Source organism: Saccopteryx leptura, chromosome 6 (assembly GCF_036850995.1).
Source record: "Saccopteryx leptura isolate mSacLep1 chromosome 6, mSacLep1_pri_phased_curated, whole genome shotgun sequence".
Taxonomy (NCBI): Eukaryota; Metazoa; Chordata; class Mammalia; order Chiroptera; family Emballonuridae; genus Saccopteryx; species Saccopteryx leptura.
Genome location: NC_089508.1, coordinates 124,268,276 through 124,291,201, shown reverse-complemented (window position 1 = coordinate 124,291,201; position 22,926 = coordinate 124,268,276). Strand labels below are relative to the sequence as shown.

At 37.2% G+C, this 22,926-nt stretch overlaps 1 protein-coding gene across 9 annotated transcripts in view; it reads right to left on the bottom strand.

Moving 5' to 3' along the window:
- The window catches only part of LRRC49 (leucine rich repeat containing 49), a 182,496-nt gene that overhangs the window by 115,648 nt on the left and 43,922 nt on the right, over window positions 1–22,926 (bottom strand). For 7 of the 9 annotated variants that reach the window (XM_066342958.1, XM_066342960.1, XM_066342959.1 and 4 more), the window contains one exon: window positions 8,404–8,465. In XM_066342958.1, the coding sequence (XP_066199055.1) occupies window positions 8,404–8,465 (62 nt within the window). Of the gene's footprint in view, window positions 1–8,403; window positions 8,466–8,574; window positions 8,657–22,907; window position 22,926 lie in introns of those variants that run through there. The other 2 variants (XM_066342966.1, XM_066342965.1) reach the window with 2 other exon arrangements.

Below are 22,926 nucleotides of genomic sequence, written 5' to 3'. Positions count from 1 at the left end.
TTTGCATCATGACATAGAAACTACCTGAAGCAAAGTCTCAAGTGTTTCTCCAAGATGTAACTTTGAATCTACTCAAATGTTCAGAAAGTACCCCGCTGTGGAGAGCCTTTGGTCATGAAGATCTCACGACAGGTGTTACTGTTAATCCAACTCCATCATAAAATAACCTTAAATTGGTTTTCTGGCCCTGGCCGGTTGGCTCAGTGGTAGAGCGTCGCCCTGGCGTGCGGAAGTCCCGGGTTCGATTCCCGGCCAGGGCACACAGGAGAAACGCCCATCTGCTTCTCCACCCCTCCCCCTCTCCTTCCTCTCTGTCTCTCTCTTCCCCTCCCACAGCTGAGGCTCCACTGGAGCAAAAGATGGCCCGGGCGCTGGGGATGGTTCCTTGGCCTCTGCCCCAGGCGCTAGAGTGGCTCTGGTCGCGACAGAGCGACACCCCGGATGGGCAGAGCATCGCCCCCTGGTGGGCATGCCGGGTGGATCCCTGTCGGGCGCATGCGGGAGTCTGTCTGACTGCCTCCGGGTTTCCAGCTTCAGAAAAATACAAAAAAAAAAAAAAAAAAAAATTGGTTTTCTGCTTTTATATACTAGGAGCAGCCATGATGAATTAGCTGCAAACAGAATCTTCAAAGAACTGAATAAGATAACATGTTGAATAGGACTGTTAAGAATCATCTATGATTACTAAAAGACATCAGCTTAAACTTTGGCCTTATCTAGTCATTAAGTAAAACAAAGATAATTTTCCTTTCTCCCTCTGTGCCAAATGTGTCACCTGCTGTAAATTAAACATGGCCTAACTGACTATAGTGCACTAAAAGGTATTATAGAGGTCTTACAAAATGGAAATAATTCTACTTGTTCAGGATTTGGATTGCATCCTAAAGGATGAACCCAAGTTTCTCCAACAGATCAAACTGAAAGTTCTGCAGGTAGGCGTACACATTTGGAGTTTGCTCATGATTGATTTTGAGCTTGTTTTTTTCTGAAATTAACTGAACAATTTGTTTACCTACCTTTGTTTTAAATGCTTATGTTTAAATGTTTATGCATTGGAAATTTGTATTGTAAATTACTTCAAACCACTTTTGGAAGTATTTTCAACAATATCAGTACAAGGAAGAGCACTAGAAGAAGCTACTTATATACTTTTATTGTGTGTGTGACACAGATGGAGAGAGGGACAGATAGGGACAGACAGGAAAGGAGACAGATGAGAAGCATCAGTTCTTCGTTGTGGCATCTTAGTTGTTTATTGATTGTTTTCTCATATGTGCCTTGACTGGGAGGCTACAGCAGACTGAGTAATCCCTTGCTCAAGCCAGCGATCTTAGGCTCAAGCTGGTGAGACTTGCTCAAACCAGATGAGCCCGTGCTCAAGCCGGTGACCCTGGGGTTTCGAACCTGGATCCTCGCCTCCCAGTCTGATGCTCTATCCACTGTACCACTGCCTGGTCAGGCACTAACTTATATACTTTAAGATTATTTCTATGTGCATTTTGGGTTTAGTCTACTTACTTCTACCTTAGGTTGTTTATGAGTATATTTTGGATTTCCTTGCATGTGTAGAACAAAAATAAAAGGAAATCATGAAACACACATTGGTCTCAATTTATCAAACTTGTTTGTTTCTGAAACTAGAGACAACCACACCCAATAAGATATGTACCATATTTTTCACTCCATAAGACTCTTTTTTCCCCCAAAAGTGGAGGGGGAAATGCCTGTGCATCTTATGGAGCAAATGTTCATTATTTTTAGCTGCTGTGGGTTCCCGGACAACTAGAAGAGTATTTGTTTTTTGTTTTTTTTGTGTGTTTTTTTGTGTGTGTTTTTTGTATTTTTCTGAAGTTGGAAACGGGGAGGCAGTCAGACAGACTCCTGCATGCGCCCGACCAGGATCCACCTGGCACGCCCACCAGGGGTAGATGCTCTGCCCATCGGGGCATCGCTCTGTTGTGACCAGAGCCATTCTAGCGCCTGAGGCAGAGGCCACAGAGCCATCCTCAGCGCCCAGGCCAACTTTGCTCCAATGGAGCCTTGGCTGCGGTAGGGGAAGAGAGAGACAGAGAGGAAGGAGAGGGGGAGGGGTAGAGAAGCAGATGGGCACGTCTCCTGTGTGCCCTGGCCGGGAATCGAACCTGGGACTCCTGCACACCAGGCCGACGCTCTACCACTGAGCCAACTGGCCAAGGCCTAGAAGAGTATTTGAACATTAAAGTCTCTTCTCATTTGTTAATAACAGTGCTAATAGTTGTTAATACTGCTGCTGAGTTTACATTGTTGAAATATTATTGTGGTATATTTTATTAAATATTTTAACACAGCATTTGGTTCAGAATATCTTTTTTCTTATTTTCCTCTTTAAAACCCTAGGTGCGTCTTGTGGTCAGGTGCATCTGATGGAGTGAAAAATATGGTAATTAAAAGTAATTTTAAGATGCAAAATTTCCCTTAGTAATATGTATCAAAAATGCATACTTTCCTGCAACTTCTAGAACCTTCACATTAACAAAATCCAAAAGGGCCTTTGATATAGCAATGCTTTAAAATTATTAATTCACTTACATGAATAGCTATCAGCCTTTCAACTATGTATGTATGAACCTCGTCTGAGGCTAGGTGTGCAAACTGCCTGCTCACAGGTCCTTCGTTTTAGTTCAATAATCCTTCCTGTAAAAATTCACATGTACACATACGAACAGATTACCCTTACACTAATGAAACTGAAATCTTATGATTACATTAAGAGTATCTGAGAAAATTCCTGGGGAATTTCCTCATGATGTTATCAAAAAGCCCATGACAGCATTTCTCCATATTTTTGTATCTACTGAATCGATGCTTTAAATGACTACAGATGCCATCAGAGAGAAAGGGGACAATAAAATAAGGCATGTAATGGTAATAAAAAGTAACTGCTATCCAACAGATTGTTTTCTGCCTTTCTCTCTTTTAAAGGTATTGCAACAGGAATACAACAAATGTGGTAGAGGTTCCCCACTGCCTTGTGCCTTTGCCCCCTTGTCTTATCCACCACCCCTGCCCTATGCACTGTGACTCTTCAATAAGCCACAAGGCTTGCACAAACAGGCTTCAGTAGATACCATTCTGAGTTATTGAGTCCTCAAGCAAGAGGGATGGAAAAGGAACAATCCCCATTGCTGCTGAAGGTTAAAGCTGAAAACTACCTACGGTAAAACCATAAAACCGCGAGTTGCATGCTCCAATGTCCTATAGGAGCTCTGGCCCTGCTTTAGCTGGAAAGTCGCCACCTGGTTTTCAGGCGCTCCCTGACAACACATCTGAGTGAAGCTTTTAACTTCTATTCGTGCCACTGAACTAATTGTTAGCAATTAACTCTATACACAGCTTAGTAAATTAGAAGATATAAAGCAAATGTACTCTGTTCACTTTAAAATGCTAGCTTAAAGCAAAAATTTTATAGAATTTATAACCACAAAATGTTATAAAGACATGTAAGGTATATAGGGCTCGGCAAAAGGTGGTTGTATCACCAGCCATCATTACCTAAAAGATAAATTGTAAGTAAGGATATGAAATAAGAAAAACAATAAGACAAATAATACAAATAAGTAATATAATAATAAATAATACTACAAGAATAAACTCTGTGGTTCACATTCTCATAACTGCAAATCTACTTTTGCCCATAGTGCATAAAGATTATTTCTAATGCTCATTTAGCTACATAACATTAATAGGACAAAGTTATACTTTCCAAGTTCTGTGTGAACGACAGTGGTGCTAGTTCCCTTAAATCAGAAGAAAATGTCTGGTGTTTTCAATAATACCCCCACTTGACAGGAGTGCATGGGACTGTGGTGGTCACAGTCCATCTCTGCAGTCAATAATCTGTCTAGCATGAGATCAACAAGTACTTAAGACTGACCAAAACAAAAATCATTTTGACTACAACACAAAAATAAAAGTCAAAGAAAATTAACTAAATTGTATGATCTTTAGCTTATTGTAGAAAAATTCAAACAGCTTTTATCTCAGAATGCCACAAATTATGGATAATGACATGAGAGTAATGGTGATGAGAGAGATACCCCTTACCTCTCCCTTGAAATTTCTACAAACTAAAGAGCTATAACACAGCCAAAGAACCCCAGCTGGGCTTGCAGGCTTGCCTGAAAGATCCACGCACCAAATGGATGTGGGAATAGTTGAGAAGGGGGTGGAAGATAAGATGTACTTGCAGTCAGCTACAGAGAGGAAAGAGGCCCGGACTGTGCAAGTTTTCGTCTGCAGAGGCTCCTGAAGGAGGGAAGCCACAGTGACCGGTCTTCCTCTGCCGGGAGAAGCAGTAGGATTGAGGGCAGATACTAAAACAAAGTGGTAACATAACAAGGGGTCACAGCCACAGAGGCGGATTAAAGTTGGTTGAGGCCCCGGGTGCAAAAGAAAATATTGGGCCCCTTGTCATTAGAAAAAGTGTAAAGTTGGAGTTTTGTGGGGCCCTTCAGAAGTCAGGGCCCAGGGCGCACGCCCGGAGCACCTGCCATTAAATCCTCTGGTCTGCCAGCAGCCCGCACTCAGTACCGAGACAGAGAAAGCAAAAGTGTGGCTTCCCAACTCCCCATATCTTGCCTCCCTCACCTCACAAGGTATGAAGAGTGGCAGAGACAGACCCCACAGCTAACTTTCCAGAGCCACTCTCTCCCCTGAAGAAGAGAGGTACTCCATGTCTGGTTCCCCATGTCTGGTCCACATCTGTTGAGATGTGGGAAGGAGCATCCGGAGGCTTGAGATCACCATTATTAAAGCTGTAAAGTCCTCACAACACACCCCACTGACCATCAGGACTGCAGCCAGCCTCCATCATTGTGCAAGCAACACCTCAGCAGAGGTGAGCCCCAAAATTTCAGAGCTAACCTTGTAATACTGTAACACCAACTGGAAGAAAACTGAAAAACTTCTCAAACTGAAATTTCTTCTTTTCCTTTTGAACTTTATTTCCTTTAATTTTTTATATTATTTATTTTAATTTTTTGCAAGTGTTTTTTTTTTTTTTTTGGTTTCTTCTGTTTTTTGGTGTTTTTATTTTTTACCTGATAATTTATGCAAATGGACCTTTAAGAGTCCAATAACTTGGTTAAAACCTAGGAGCCCTACTACATTAACAGTCAATATATTTTTGTTGCCTGACCAGGTGGTGGCACAGTGAATAGAATGTCAGACTGGGATGCAGAGGACCCAGGTTCAAAACCCTGATGTTGCCGGCCTGAGCACGGGCTCATCCAGCTTGAGTGTAGGGTCACTGGCTTGAGCATGGGATCATAGACACGACCCCATGGTCGCTGGCTTGAAGCCCAAGGCTGCTGGCTTGAGCGAGGGGTCACTCATTCTGCTGTAGTTCCCTGGTCAAGGCACATATAAGAAAGCAGTCAGCAGTGGATAAAGCGTTGACCTGAAACACTGAGGTCGCCAGTTCGAAACCCTGGCTTGCCTGGTCAAGGCACATATGGGAGTTGTTGCTTCCTGCTCCTCCCTCCTTCTCTCTCTCTCTCTCTCTCTCCCTCCCTCTTTCCCTTTCTCTCTCTCTCTCTCCTCTCTGAAAAACTGAATAAAATCATAAAAAAAAGAAAAAAGAAAGCAGTCAATGAACAACGAAGCTGTCTCAACAAAGAATTGATGCTTCTCATCTCTCTCCCTTCCTGTCTGTCCCTGTCTTTCCCTCTCTGTCGCAAATATATATACATATATACATATAATTTTAAAATATATAATTATATATAAAATTATATAATTAAATAAAAATATGTTTTATACATACATATATGTGTGTGTGTGTGTGTGTCTCCCCAAAATGGATGTATGGTTGTATATTTTCATTTGTGAAATACCATCTGAGAGTTATACAGGAGTCTTGAAAGGTACAGACTTGCAGCCTTAGATGGCTCTTCTTGGCCCGTTACATCAGGGCAAATCTGTTGTGCTAGGACTACAGCAGGGCACATAGACCCGAAAAGGTACTACAGGTATCACTGCCAATCACCTGATGGCCTGCCTATATGAGATATTTGTGCCCTGAGTTTCAAGGCTTGAACTCTCTGATCTTCCCCCCAGACCCAATATATTCTCTACACCACATCTCCTGGACCATGTGCACCAATAGGAACTAGCAGAAATTGTGCTTAGCATCAAAAGTGGATCAGCTGGAAGCCGCAGAGAAAGGTAGAGAGCTAAGCCCATGTAGAAATGCAGAGAAAGCCATTAGGGAGAAAATGAAAGCCCTGAAACTGTTGACTCACTTCTATTGCAATTTCTTTCAAAATCATGCTTTCTAAGGAAAGGTATAAATATTTGCCCCATTAAGTATATCTTTATTTTGCTGAGTGAGTGAAACTCCTTTATAGGGTAGGAAGAAAATTCCCTAAATACAAGCAATTAAAACCAACTCCTGCCTGGCCTGTGGTGGCACAGCGGATAAAGCGTGGTCCTGGAATGCTGAGGTCACCAGTTCAAAGCCCAGGCTGGCCCAGGTAAGGCATATGTGAGAAGCAACTACTACATACAAGCTGATCTCTCCACTCCATCCCTTCTCACTCTCTCTTACTCTCTCTCAAATCAATAAGTACAAACAAACCAAAAATAATAATAATCCCCAACACACCCAGTGTTACTGAGCAAGGGCTATTACCCACTGCACAGAGAAGCCAATATTATGGCAACAGCTTTTGAGAAAAGAAAAGTCTTTTATTTGCAAGTTGACTGATATGGAGACAGGAGGCAAGGCTCAAATCTGTCTCCCTAATCCAGGGTTTGGGGCAGGATTAAGGGGTTTCAGCACTGGATCTTCATGGACAAAGGACCCCCTTTGCTTCTTAAAGAGTTCTGTGTTCAGGATCTTGTTATGTTCTGTCCTTTCATCCCATGGGGGAAGCAGTTAAGGATGGACAAGTGTTACTCATAAACTTTGGTTCCGGGTCTTGCTAGAAACAGGATAGGACCAGTCTGAGCTAGCTCTGCAGTCACACTAGGAGTTCAGAAGTATCCTGAACTCCAGGTATCCTGGGGAACAGGGAACACTGTAACCCCTATACCCAAATTTATATCTCTCTTTAAATCACTCCCCATACAGAAGACAAGAAGCATAGTAATGAGTTCCACCACAAGTTGGGGGAATCTAAGGGTCTGCAGCACTATAAGCAGTTAATATTGTGAGACATGAGAAACAACTGAGATAATGAGTAACTAGTCCCTCAAAACAGTTGTTAATGGTCTTCAGGTAGGAACTCGTTGAAGAAAACCGAATGTCCCTTACACTGCTATTGCAAAATAAATCCTACTCTCCTACAAGATAGAAAGGCAGCTGCAAGAGCAGTCAACATACACTAAAAAAAAGTCTTCCAGAAAACTGTTTTTTCCACAGAAGAGAAAAAACAGAGATTCAGGGTATTTTCTTTGAAATAATGCCTATTTGCAAAGTTCACCATCTGGATTTAATCTCTAATTTTAGAGATGGAGTACAGGATATGGGGTAATACAAGTCTGATGGAGGAGGAAAAGATGCAAACAGAAAATGCACAAAACCTCAACTAGTTTTCAATAATCAGCAGCACAGATCTGGAGGCCAGGAAGAGGTGTGTCCTAAACTCCTTTATATTTCATTCTTACGGTATTATAAAAGCAGGTTCAAAGAACAGCCTTGCAGTGAAAAACCAAAGCACTTAGGGGTAGTCAGTTATAAAGCCTAGTTCAGACTAAGTGGCTGGGGGGAGGAAAAGGAAAGAATTGGGGGAGGGACACTGGCGCTTCTGCATTGAAAAGTTGGACTGCTTGTCTCAGGTCAGGTCGGAACTCTCCCACTCTGACACTGAATGAGGCCTTATCACAATGTAAAGGATGACAGGCTTCAAATCTTTAGAAAGCAAAATTTATACATTTATGTAGTTTAATATGCAGTCTCTTAGCCTCAGTTCTAAGTAGAAATACCAAGTTAGAAGTTATGGCCTGATTAGCAAGTGTCTCTGGCAAATATAACCTGCTATACCAAAACTGTTTGGTAGCTATACATATAATAGATAATACATGAAAGAAATTCTAATTCACCTGACTAGTACAGTAACTGTCAAACAAAGGACAACAAACTGTATGTTGAAATTTCCATGTTTTACAAGAGAGCAACTCTAAAGTATAATTAAATAAAAAGTGCATGTTGTACTAATTTCATCATTTCGGTATCAGAGGCACTAATCCACAGCAGAGCTTTGTTTTTCCACAAAAAACTTGGTCACAGACCAGCCTGTCATTTTCCAATTTAAAATCTCACATGTCAAGAAATTCTCCAAGATTCTTACAATCTTAGTTTAAAGCACTAGAACCCACACGATCAAGTTATTAATAGATGACAAGTTGGGTATTTCCACTTACTTAGATATATTGTTGTAGCTGAGAAACAGACGTTGGAGGCAGGGCAAATTATTCACATCTCTCTAGAAGGAAACAGAAAGCAAAAATTTATCAGCTGGAAAGTAGAAGAAATAATACAAACATCTTCTTGCTCAGCTGTTGAAATAGCTAGTCATTTCTGTTTGCTGCAACCTTGCTAGACCATTGATTTCTACTGGACATTGAGTTCCATTCTCCTCCACTGCGGATGAAATGGGAGGTTCCAGTGCATCCGCAGAGCAAGCTGCACCACTCAAAGTAAAAGGTACCGAGGAGGTTGCCAGCCTCTTTAAGCATGCTTTTGGGAAAGAAGCCAAAATGCTTCTTCAGCATTTGAACTGTAGCACAAATGTGGTATGATCAAACATTTGTTAAGGGAGACGCTCAAAAGCTTGAAAATTTGGATTTATGTAATTAGCTTTCCAAACAGTACTGAGAATTTCAAAGCTATTTACTTCACTCAAACCCTTGGAAATAGACCACTCAGTTATTAATGAACCAAAACACAGACAATTCCCCCATAAAACTAAAAGCAGGTCACAGTGAGTGTTATTGAAGGGCACCAGAGGGCAATTTCCAATCCAAGCAGGAATTGGAGGTTCCTGCAATTGGAAGTTGACCCTGCTCAAGTATACTTGAGCACCCCAAAGCCAACCTCAGCTGTTCAAACTGCTTACACTCAGCAAATATTGAGAACTTTGGCCCAAATGATTTTTTAAAAATCACAAAATTAATGCAAAGCTACCTAACTTCATTAAGTGAAAAGATACAAACCTTCTGAAAAGTATGACATACTGGAGTAACAGAATTTTACAAGGAAGTTTAGTAATCACCTAGTCTACAAGCTCATTATTCACACACAAAACAGTAAACAGCTGAGGCTGTTGCTGGGCAGGGCCAAAGTGTGGTGGGTGGGGACCTAGGGTTACATACTGTCCTAGAGGCTGAGACAGGACAGGATCACATTTATCACAGCTTCCCATATGCTGCTCTTTAAAACACAACACACTGGCATTTCTCACTTAAAATATTTATTATTTTAAGGGCAATATCATTACAATAATTCCTCTTATATGATTTTGATTAATGCTAATATAAATATATACATTTTACATGTTTTTGTGACCAATCCTAATCAAAACTTGTTTTACTGTTTCCATTAAGTCATCTTCCTCCTCCCTCCTGTTCTTCCTCTCTTTTAAAACCACCATTTCCAAGAACCCAGTATGAATTTAGGCAAGTGCATTAAAATTACAGGCAAGCCCAGCTTTTCCAGAAAATGGTTCAACTTTTTATTTTTAAAAGCTTGTTGTACAAATGTGTATATGTATCTGTGTGATAGAATTGTGGTAGAGTCACATCTCACTGATTTTTTGAGAGAGTGCAGGAAAAGTGAATCTGGCTTAAGACATTTTCCCATGAAGCTTTCCTGTGTACCATTCGCCATCTTCTCTCAAACCTGAGGCCCTGAGCAGTGTAAAATAAATATAACTGCAGTGACCAAATCACTGGCTGTGCATTCCATCCCTTTGGCATTGCCATTCTCAGGCCCACCCCTGAAAAGCCTGTTCCATAGCTGTGAGTTAGTGATTTTGAGAGTTTATGAACCATGCTCAAGGAATAGGTCTACACAAAATAGAAAGACAGCCCAAGTCCCCTCAGTGGGGGATGGCTCTACATGTTGGCAAACTTCTTGAACCAGCTCCACCAGCAACCTCTCTCTGCTATTCCCAGAAATGGGGAGTTGGGGTGGCGGAGGAGCGCTGGACTAGTGGTGGGGCTCGTTTTAGTCCAGAGCCCTGTTTTTCAGAGGAAATGGCAGCTTGCTTATTGTCTGCTCTCCAGAGTATGGAGTCACAACCTAAGTGAACACACTCTCTGTGCTCTTGGGGAATCTCCTCCCAAATTCCTCCAGCAGTCGACCTGAGCTACTTCTGGGTGCAGCAGTTTGCTGACATCAACCTGGTGAGCACTGAGAAGCGGTACCTGGGTCTCCTCTGACTCAAGGAACCTCAAACAACTACATTTGACTCTTTGAGCTCCAGCCTGCCACCAGCAGAGACTACAGACACTTTGAAAGGTGTCTGTATTTTTTTGCTATTAAAATATATGATCAAATTACATCAGGTGATAATTTGTGAGAAAGGTTTCTAAAATTTTTATTTAAATTATAATGTTTTGTATTTATCTTCATTTATAAAACAGAATTTCACTAGATGTCTTTATCAAATTTTCAAAATCAATAACTGTCATGACCTGTTAGGGCTATGAAAAATATTCATAACAAATTGAAAAACTAAAAATCAGACTTCAGCTCATATATCCTTATAACCACATTAATAGACAGTCTCTCCATAAATTTAAAATGCAAAATAATTACACAACCAATTTTGTTCCAAATTTCAGTTTTTAAAGAAAGTAATAACTTTACTTTGATTTTTCTAGCAATTCTGAGATATACCTTGTAATGAATTCCTAGCAGTAAAACAGGTCATCCTGATGGTATTTGGGGGAAACTGGCATTCAACAATCTGCTTATCCAAAAAGTATAATTATTTTGGAGTGAAGGGGAATGGAGAAATGGTGGGTAAGGATAATACAAGGAAGCTAAATTCTCATCCTTTTGAGAAAAAGTCAGCATATTGCTTTCTTTGTCAAGCACTGAACCTACCGACAGCCCTTTTCTGGAGATAACCCCACGAGAGGCAGAAAAACTATCACAGGGAGGCAAAAATGTTACCATACCTAAGATGAGAAGATAATGAAATAGAATATTTATATAGAATATTTATAGCTCATCAGTTATTAATCTGCTCATATTCATGTTTTTTCAAATTTATTATATTTTATTTATATTATTTTAAATGTATTATATGTAATAAAACACAATTCTGAGAATCACATTCAAAACCTTTATGAAGATTCAAAACCATTTTATATATATTTTAAAAATATAATTCTTTTAAAATAGATTGAAATAAAATACTACAACATATTGAGAGTATTATATTGCCATTTGGTCAATATGCTTATCCCACTCTGCTCACTGTTCTCCACACCCCTAAGCTCACAAAAGAACTACATGATTCAGCAATCTGACCATGTGACATCCATCACCGTAGTTATTTTTAGAGCAGCCTCCTGCAGAGGAATAAGGAAGAAGGCAGAGAGAGGCTCTGGCATGCACTGGGTAGGGCAAAGATGACTATAATAAAATCATAGTTAGTCTCATCTTGTCACTTATTCTGTCTCACAAAAAAGTCAGAGTAAAACTATATAAAGGGTAATTATTTTAACTTTGTGAACTGGATGATTAAGTTTGAAAAACAAATAGAAAAGTAATATTTTTTATAAAAAGTTTTATTAAATTAATTTCAAAATGAGTACTTCCTACAGCTGTCACTGTGACACAGATAAATATTATCTGAGGAATAATATGTGTAAACCATCATATCAATGACTCTAATGATATATTTAAATGACAATAAAAAAAGCTCATAATTTTGATCCGTTACCCAAAGGCATTAATATGTATATCTGCTTTTTATTTCCATTTACTACCCATTACATGGCAATATTTTTTTTTAGTGTATGTGGTGCCAAAGCAAGCACTACATGGCAGTAAATATTAGTCAATCTAGCTGCCCAGTTACCTTCCAGTGTGGTATAATTCTATGCACTGTTGTAATTCCCCACGCAAAGAATAGAATACAAGGGCACTGAAAATGAGACTAGTAACAGGCACTGACTCTGTGACTGCAGAGATTTCTAGTCTTTATAATGTAGGAGAGCTAAATTGAACAGCCATGAGGAAACACCTCAACTTCACAGGCCTTTCCTCACTTGAATTTGAAGTTCAAATTTATATCACATGTATGACCTAACAAGACTCCTCATAAAAAATGGTCCCTAGCTTTCATGCCCCTATCACTCCTGGTGAAACCCACTAAAAAAGACACAAACTCAACTCAGGCTCTAGAGCATTCTGACTCTCCCAAACTACTAACCTATGAAAAGAAAATTTTGCATGAGCAGGAGTCAGCAGAAATTTCAGGAAGCAAAAACTGCCAAAAAAATTAAGGCATACAAGCACTTGATAAATACTATGGAATATTTTTGTTTAAAATTATTATAGAAATAAAATAAATCAAAATGTGAAAAACAGGATACTATAAATTGGGTGTCTATATGAACTGAAAATCAGATTAGGCAAAACTGAGAGAGTTAGTGAATTGGAAAATAGCACTACAGAAGTAAAAAAATGCAGAATGATGAAAATTTTAAAAAATAAAGACTAGAACAAGAAGACCCACACTATGTCATAGGTGTTTAAAAAATAGAGAAAATAGGAGGAAGCAATATTTGAAAACATAAAAGACTCAGAATATTCCCATAATTAATAAAAAAAAATGAATATGCAGATTTGGAAAACACAGATATTAGGTATGCTAATAAAATTACCATATTTAATCAAATCTAAGATACCATTTGACAATTATTTGATAAACACTTGGTGAAAACAAACATGATTAATCAATAACAAAATAATCTATCACTTAGAATTTTTATTTCATCATTAAGTTTTTATAAATTTACTTAACCATAAATGTTTAAGCAATTATTACTCTTATGCATACATAAAAATTAAGCAAAATAAATCCGTTAAATAAATGACCATGTAGATCAGGGGTCTCAAACTCGCGGCCCGCGGGCCGCATGCAGCCCGCCGAATAATTTTGTGCGGCCCGCAGACTAATCCACGAAGTTCAAAATATTTTGGATAAAATTAAGTAAGCCTAGGGGCCTACTTGTATTTTTCATTTCTCTAGCATCCTAGCTAGATATTAGCTTAGTTAACAGCAGTTGTGATGCGAACTACAGTTTCTGGTCGTTTTGTGACACTGAGTAAACTGCATGTACGATTGTGCTTGTTGTACTGATTTTTTTTTGTTTTCAACTGCAGTGAGAAAAGTGTTGTGTAACAGTTGCCTTTTGTAGACCTAGTGCGACCCGCCTAACGGCTGTGATCTTGCTCTGCAGCCCACATGCTGAGTTGAGTTTGAGACCCCTTATGTAGATGGATCAGAACAGAAGGCCTAGAAAAAGACTCATTTTTGATTATCACTTAATTTCAACAGACATCAATCCAATTCAATGGGGAAAGCAAGATCTTTTTAATAAAAGTTAATGGAGCAAATTGATTTCGCTATGTGTGAAAAATGAACCATGACCTCTACCTCACACCATACATAAAATTTAATTAAAGATGGATCACAGATCCAAAGTGAAAGGTAAAACTATAAAACAGGGGTCGGGAACTTATGGCTCACAAGCCAGATGTGGCTCTTTTGATGGCTGTATCTGGCTCGCAGACAAATCTTTAATAAAAAAATAATAACATTAAAAATATAAAACATTCGCATGTATTACAATCCATTCATTTCCTACTGCTCATGTTCATGGCTGCGGGTGGCTGGAGCCAATCACAGCTGTCCTCCGGGACAACACCAAATTTTTATTGGATAATGCGTAACGTACACGGGTCGTTGTATGGCTCTCACAGAATTACATTTTAAAATATGTGGCGTTCATGGCTCTCTCAGCCAAAAAGGTTCCCGACCTCTGCTATAAAACATTCGTAAGACAGCAGAGGAGAACATATTGTGTATTGGGATAGGCAAAGACTTTCTGCATAAGACAAAAAGGCACTAATGTTTAAAAAAAAAAACAGATAAACTGTACTTTATGAAAATTTAAAGCTTTGACATATCAAAAAAATAAGAAAGCAAAAAGACAAGCCATGCTGAAAATGCACTCAATACAATTATCCAACAAAAGACCTAAATCGGCCCTGGCCGGTTGGCTCAGCGGTAGAGCATCGGCCTGGCGTGCGGGGGACCCGGGTTCGATTCCCGGCCAGGGCACACAGGAGAGGCGCCCATTTGCTTCTCCACCCCCCCCTCCTTCCTCTCTGTCTCTCTCTTCCCCTCCCGCAGCCAAGGCTCCATAAGAGCAAAGATGGCCCGGGCGCTGGGGATGGCTCCTTGGCCTCTGCCCCAGGCGCTAGAGTGGCTCTGGTCGCAGCAGAGCGATGCCCCGGAGGGGCAGAGCATCGCCCCCTGGTGGGCAGAGTGTTGCCCCTGGTGGGCGTGCCGGGTGGATCCCGGTCGGGCGCATGCGGGAGTCTGTCTGACTGTCTCTCCCCGTTTCCAGCTTCAGAAAAATACAAAAAAAAAAAACAAAAAAAAAACAAACAAGACCTAAATCTAGAATAAAGATCTACTACAACTCAGTGAAAAAAAAAAAAAAATCCAATTTTTTTAAATGGGCAAAAGACTTGCACTACTATTTCACAAAGGGAATGCCAGAATGGCCAACAACTACTTGAAAGATGCTCAACATCAGTAGTCATCAAGGAACTTCAATTAAAACCACAATATGAATCATAGAATCATGAAAATTATAAAAACTGTCAACGTCAAACATTGGCAAGGACATGGAGCAATTAAAATTCTCACTTATTGCTAGTGGGAGTGTACTAGAGTGTAATCACTTCATAAAACTGTTTGGCATTTCCTAATAAATTTAGATATCTATCCCTCATGCCTCAGTAATGCTGCTCCCATGTATTTATCTAAGAGAAACTAGGGAATATGCCCAGCAAAATAAATATATAAATAAGGTACAAGAATATTCATAGCAGCTTTATTTCAAGAGGTAAAAATTGGAGATAACCACGATGCCTGTGAACAGAAGAATGAAAAAGAAAATTGTATTAAATTTAGACAACAAATACAATTCAGCATTAAAAAAAAAACGATACACTCATCAAAATGAATGACTATCAAACTATCTGTTTAGTACACAAAAGAGTATTATATATATGATTTGTGCTATTTACTGTATCTAAATTATTCCTTGATAAAGTATGGAGAATAAGTCTTCACATTTAGAGTCCAACTTTTGAATCACTATGTCCATGCTGTTCACACAATATTGTCTTCTCGGCCATCAAACACACTGGTAATGCAATTTATACTAAGAGTGTGCTCTATTATTGTCCACAGGATTTTTTTTCCAAGCTACAGAGCACAGTCTGTAAGTTTTCATATTGATAAAAAAACACCAGTGCTATAGGCTGAATATTTGTTTCCCCAAGTTCATATGTTGAAATCCTACTCCCCAAAATGATGATATTAGCAGGGTGGGAACTTCAAGAGGTGCTTAAGTCATGAGGGTGGAACCTCATGAATGGGGTTAGTATCTTATAGAAAAGACCCTGCAGAGACCCTGCAGACACCTCTGGCCTCTTCCATTACACGATGACAGTGAAAAGGCACCAGCTATGGACAAGGAAGAGGGAGGGCTCTTACCAGAATGCAACCTTGCTACCACCTTGATCTCGGACTCCTAGACTCTACAACTAGGAGAAATAAATTTCTGCTGTTGATAAGCTGCCTAGTCTGTGGTATTCTGTTATGGAGCCTGAATGTGCGAAGGCACCACAATGAATTATTCAGACAGCCTCTTGTTACTTTGAAATTTCTTTCATCTATTCCCAGGAGTTTGCTCAATTTCTTCTGCGTTCAGTTGCATTGCTTGGCATGTGATAAGCAACTTCTCCGAGCCTGTCTCAGTAACAGAATGTAACACAGCCTTGCCAAACATGATTATCTTTCTTCTAAACTATCTGATTACTAATTAGCAAGAAAATGTGAAATTGCAGTCATTCCTCCCATAAAATATGTTTACTAATATTAAACTTCTATCTTTGCTATTCTAGTTTCACATTTTTGAAGAGTAACGTTTCATTTCAATGCCAAATCATGATGTAATCTTTTAAAATACATTTTGAATAGTGATTAAATTCAAAACATGTTGTACCAACAACTGAAATAATAATAGTATAAACAGTTATAACCAAGTTCACATATATAGTATTTAGGCAAACAAACTGTTGTGGCCTATCCAATAGTGATTTCAAGATGCCACAGTTTGTAAGACATATCCAGATTTCAGAATTGTTTAAATATGGAAAAATGTGTGTCTTAAATTTTGAGAGTAAAAAGATAAAAAGAAAATACTGGGTAACAGAAACATGTAAAACGGCATAAAGATACTGGATTAAATAATCCCAAGGTCCTTATTTGAGAAAAAGGTACGGATATATATTGACGTATAATTTAAATGAAAGGTATATTCTAAAATGTTAAGAGTAACTATTTAAGGAAATAAGAAAGAATAGTGAAAATGCCATCAACATGAAATAAGGCACAAGAAATAAAAAAGCAGAGGAAAATCAGGACAAATGGAAAGCATGAGGAACATTGAAGTGACAAATCTACATATATCAATAATCACAATTAATATCTATAATAGAGTAAAATCTCTGGTTAGAAGATAGTCAGACTGTAAATTATAAATGGAGTCATGTCTTCAATTTCTTTCAATGTCATCTTGTAGTTTTCAGAGGACAGGTCTTTCACCTCCTTTGTTAAGTTTATTCCTATGTATTTTACTGGTTTTGTTGCAATTGTAGGTGGGACTGTTTTCTTCATTTCCCTGACAGTTTGTTCTTAGTATATAGAAATGCAACAGATATTTGTGTATAGATTTTTATATCCTGCAATTTTACTGTACTATTATTATTTCTAGCAGTTTTTTTGTGGAATCTTTAGGGGTGTTTTTAATCTATAAAATCATGTCATCTACAAATAGCGACACTATTAATTCTGCTTTTCCAATTTAATACCTTTTATTATTTCTTTTTGCTAATTGCTGCTCACCCACAAAAACAACCACAACAACCAAAACCCAAGACATACTGCCATCTGCTACAACATACATGGATCCTGAGGGTACTATGCTAAGGTAAGCAAAGTAAGTCAGATGAAAAAGGATAAAAACCATATGACTTAACTTAAATGTGGAATAGAAAACAAAAAAGAAACAAATGAACAAACAAAGCAAAACAAAAACAAACTCATAGATACAGACAGCAACTTGGTGGTTACCATAGGGGAAGAGGTGGTGGGGAGGGGAAAATGCATAAAGGGGATCAAATATATGGTGATGAATGGAAACTAGACTTTTGGCGGGAACCATGCAATAGAGTACACAGTTATCAGGTTATGATGTACATGAGAAATTTATATAATGTTTTAACCAATGTAACCTTAAAAAAAAGTGCATTATTTATAAGAAAAAAGCTGAGAGTTAAATAACTGACTGCGATACACTGAGAAGTCAGCGTCACTGCTGTAGATTCTCTTGCTGAAAGTATAAACCTTGAATCTCATCATGAGGAAACATCATTAGACAAGCCAAAGTTAAGGAACATACTACAAAATAAGAAACTACAGTCTTCAAAGACTTGGAAAATCTCTGTGCCTTGCACCAGATTTTGCTGTGAAGCTAAAACTTCTCTAAAATATTAAAGACTTGGCCCTTCCTGGTTAGCTCAGTGGTAGAGCATCAGCCCAGTGTGTGGATGTCCCAAATTTGATTTCTGGTCAGGGCACACAGAAGAAGCACCCATCTGCTTCTCCACCCTTCCTCTTCCATTTCTATCCTTCCCTCCCATAGCCATGGCTTGATTGGTTTGAGCACATTGGCCCTGGATGTTGAGGAGCCTTCACCTCAGACACTAAAAATACCTCAGTTGTGAGCATGGCCCCAGATGGGCAGAGCATCAGCCCCAGATGGGGATTGCTGGGTGGATCCTGTTTGTGGAGCATGTGGGAGCCTGTCTCTCTGCCTCCTCTCCTCTCACTTAACAAAAAATAAAAAAAATTAAAGACTTAATAAAAGCAAAAAAATATATACTTTTAAAAAATGTCCACATCATGAAATACAAAGAAAGACACAGGTATACATTCAGACTGAAGAAGACTAGGAAAGTATAGCTGAATGTCCGGCACAATCACGAATTTCCTTTTGCTATAAAGGACAGATGCTATTGAAACAACTGGGAAAATCTGACTGGGATATATAGGTTAGCTATATAGGTACCATCAATGTTCATTTCCTGGTTTTGATCACTATAATATGGTTATATAGAAAAATTCCTTGTTTTTAGAAAATACACAAAGGGGCCTCATGTCTACAACTTACTTTTAAATGGTTCAGAGAAAAATAGAGAGACTGGTGGATACACAGAGAAAGGAAGAGAGAGAGAATGATTAAGAGAGTGGATAAAGCAAATGTACTAAAATGTTATCATTCAGGAAATCTGAATAACAGGTACTGGGAATGTATTATACCATTATTAGAGCATTTTCTGAAATGATGACAAATTTTTAAATTTTTAAAAGGTTAAAGAATAAAAAAGATATACCAGAAAAAAAATAACCAAAAAAAAGCTGGTATTAACATTATACTGAATAAATGAATAAAAGGCAAGAAGTATTGTTAGCTTCGTGATACATACACTACATAGCTGCAGCAGTGCCTGGCACTTGACCCATGCTCATAAAACATGCTCAATGAAGGAGAGAGTAATGAAGATATCTAATACATAATTATGAAAGGAACAACTTACCAGGAAGATGCATCAATTTTAAATTTATGTACACCTAGAAACATAGCTTTAAACACTGACCACACATGAGGCAAATATATTGGTAGCGAGTATTGACTATAAATATTAACAAGGCAATAAAGCAAAGCTCAATGAAAGTCCAAGAACCTATTACAAATACCACATTCACTAGCCATAATGCAATAAATTAGAAGAGAATGAGAAAAAAGTCCATATCAAAAATTTTAAATATACTTCTTTATAGCCCACAGATCAAAGAAGAAATCATAATGTAACTTGGAAAGTATTTAGAACTAAATGATAATAAAAGTACTAAATATGAAAACTTGTAAGAAGTAACTATAGTGATTTTTAGAAGAATATTTATAGCCTGAAGAGCTTATATTAGAAAATAAATGTAGACTGAAAACTAATGTATCAGATATCCAACACAAAACCTCAGAAAGAAAATAGAGGAAATAAGAGATAACAAAACTCTACAAAGTGATATTTTTAAAAAAGCTATGAGAGAGATTCAATAAAGCCCAAAGCTGGTTCTTTGAAACTACTAATAAAATAAACAACCCTTGGGCAACAGACATCAAAAATAGAGAGTATAAATATGTATTATTAGAAGTGACAAGGGGACATGACTATAAATAGAGCAGCCAAAAATAAAGAACTGAATTTAGATAAAAGAAAACTATTACATATCAAAACTGGTCCCCACTATTATTACACGTTCAATAGTTTAAATTTACTCAGACTATTTAATAGATAAGTTCTATCAAATATTCAAGGAGCAGACCATCTTTATCTCACATAAATTGAGATTTATACTAAGTAGGAAACCAAAATAGGAAACCACAGAATGTCAAAATGGGAAGCACCAATATATTTTGCAAGGCTACTATGAGCTTCATATCAGAAAAGAGTAATAAAAAGAAAAGAAATTACAGGCTAATTTCATTTATAAAGATAGGTGTAAATATTGTAAATAAAATATTAGCAAACCAAATCAGGAATGTATATGAAATATAGCCTATAATATACATAATGAACCAAAAATGCTAGAACAACTCATCATTACAAAACCTTATAATTTGTAAATTTAATATATCAAAGAAGAATCAATCTGAGAATTGTAGAAAAATCACTTAATAAAACCAACAACCAGCCATAATATAAACCCTCAGAAAACTAAAAACAGAGGATAATTTCTTCGGATTGATAAGAGCATTTAGCAAACATAGCTAGTGATGCATTCCCTTTAAAATAAAAAATAAGCACTTTTACTTCATTATCCAATCTTGTACCAGAGGGTCAGCCATAAAAAGAAACAAAATTTACAATGCTTAGGTAAAAACTAACATTGTTTACAAAAGAAACTATAAATGTCTAGTAAAAAAACTAAGAAATCTACAGAATAGAATTATTAAGTGTTAGAGCAAGGTTGCTAGATATAAGAGAAATGAATCCAAATCAACTGTGGTTCCGTATACTAGGAACAGTAAGATATCTATTTCTGACCCAACAAAATTTACAATAACAACAAAAAGTATAAGATATCTGGAAATAAATCTAAACAAAAAAAAATTAGGTTACTCATGGAGAAAAGCATAAAATCATTAAATTAAACATATATGAATTGAGAGATATTCTGTATTAATATTATGCCATTCATATTAATATATATGACATGATCATATTATAATATAAAGGCTCAGTATCATAAAAAAGTCAATTGTGTTCACACTCAAAAGTATTCCAATCAAACAGACTACTGTAGTAGGGTTATTCATGAAACTTGACATACTATTTCTAAAATGTATATGGAAGAAGAAAGGACCAAGATGATTTTTCAAAAAGAAGGAAGGAAGGCAAGACAGCTTGGGAAAGGAAGGAGAAGGAAGAAGAAAGAAGACTGGGAACTTCGTTCCACTAGCTCCTGACCTAGAACATAAGAGAAAGTCATCATCATTAAGAGAGTGCTACACTGAAAAATGAATAGAGAGCAGTTTAAACAGGCCAGAGGGTTCAGGCACAGATCCATGCACATATATGAATATTTAATTTGCTAGAGGAAGATACTATCAACAGGAGATGGAAAGACAGAAAGAATTCGCATTTCAATAAATGAGAAAAAAATAAAATTGGACTTCAACTTTATATTACAAGTAAAATCAATTCCAAACTGATGAAGCATCTACATGTGAAGAAAACCCTTAAAACTTTGGTTAGATAATGTAAAAAATATATAATTATGGCCACAGCCTAAAAAGAATGGTTTTACAGAAAAACAAAAATGGCAGAAACAAACAAACAAAAAACTACTGATGATTTACTTCTGTACCTCAAAAGACAGCAGAAACAAATTTGTTTATCAACTGAGAAATGGGAAAATACTGTTATTACACTGGGCAAGCACTAAGACTACCCAGAAAAGAGACAGTATCAATAACAAAAAAGAAAAAAGATGAAAGCCATTAGACCTTATTGAAAATTCAAAATAAAATCTCAAAACAATACAACTTCATAGTTAAAAGATTGGCAAAAATAAAAAGGTCTACAACATCAAGTGTCAGCAAAGATGTGAAGTTAAAGAAATTCTCAGGTGATGATGGAAGTATAATTTGGTACCATTACTGTGGGAAAAACTTGGAGATAGCTGATAAAGTGAAATACTGTGCATAATCCCGCACCCAGCAGGCTTCTCTCAAGTATCCATTAGTCAGCATTGTTTTTCAAATGCAGGTTGCAAACAATTTTTCATTGGTCAAGAATTTAATTCAGTAGGTTGAAACCAACATTTTTTTTGAGACCAACATTTTTAAATTTTTTAATGAGATACAATAGAATCAAATAAGATATACCAGAATGGATTATATAGTAAGAGGAGATATAGTTTCATTGAAATGTTTGTTTCCAGTATTGATAATGTACTCATATAAATATGAATTTAAAAATTGGGTTTTAATGTAAATTTTATTTATTACCATTATGGTTAAAAATGTCTGAAAGTCACTAACCTAGAAAAATTGTTACAGTATGACAAAAAGACAGGAAAATAACTTATCTGTGCTACTCTTAAGAACAAAAAAAACGGAACTACATATTACTGTCCCTAAATAGAAGAATGAATATTTAGTTATAATCATATAATGTAGTTCTATATAACAATGAAAATTAGTGAACCAGAGCTACAGGTATCAACAAAGATAATTCTCAAAGCATAACATTAATAAAAGCAACTTACAGAAGGTATGTATGTACAGTAAAATGATACCATTTACAGAACATTTAATAACATGCAAAACAATTATTTCATATTGTTTAGGGATACATATATACATATACACACACACACGTGTGTGTGTGTATGTATATCTATATATATATCTATATATCTATATCTATATCTATAGATATATAGATATATATATATATGGGGGAAAAAGACATGCAGAATAAACAGCAAGTTCAGAAGTGTGGTTACCTCTGCAAAGAAGGGAAAAAATGTTTTGGGGAGTGACACAGAGAAGGCCTCAACTCTATTTTAAAAATTTTTATTTATTAAGTTGATTTGTGGATACACAAATGTTTGGAATATTCTTTTGGGAATGTCTAAATTATTTCATAATTCTTAAAAGGAAAAAATACGATGTAAACAAAAACAACATGTGGTTTAAAATTTATAAAATTTTTAAGAAAAATATCAGTGAATTTACCTACAACAAACAGTCACTTTTCTACATCAAAAAATGAGCAGGTCTCTAATCAGATGGTGAATAGGTACTATGTTTCTTTCATGTCCTTCTCAAGATTCAATGGGTGAAGGAAAAAAACATAAAATGAGTAAATACATGGAAATGATAAAAAAAAAAGAAAAGGAAAAGAGAGTTATCATAAGAGATACACATTAGATGAATTTCGAGAGCTGGAAAGCAGACACGGTAATACTGGAGACCTGAGCTCAGCACTCGTGG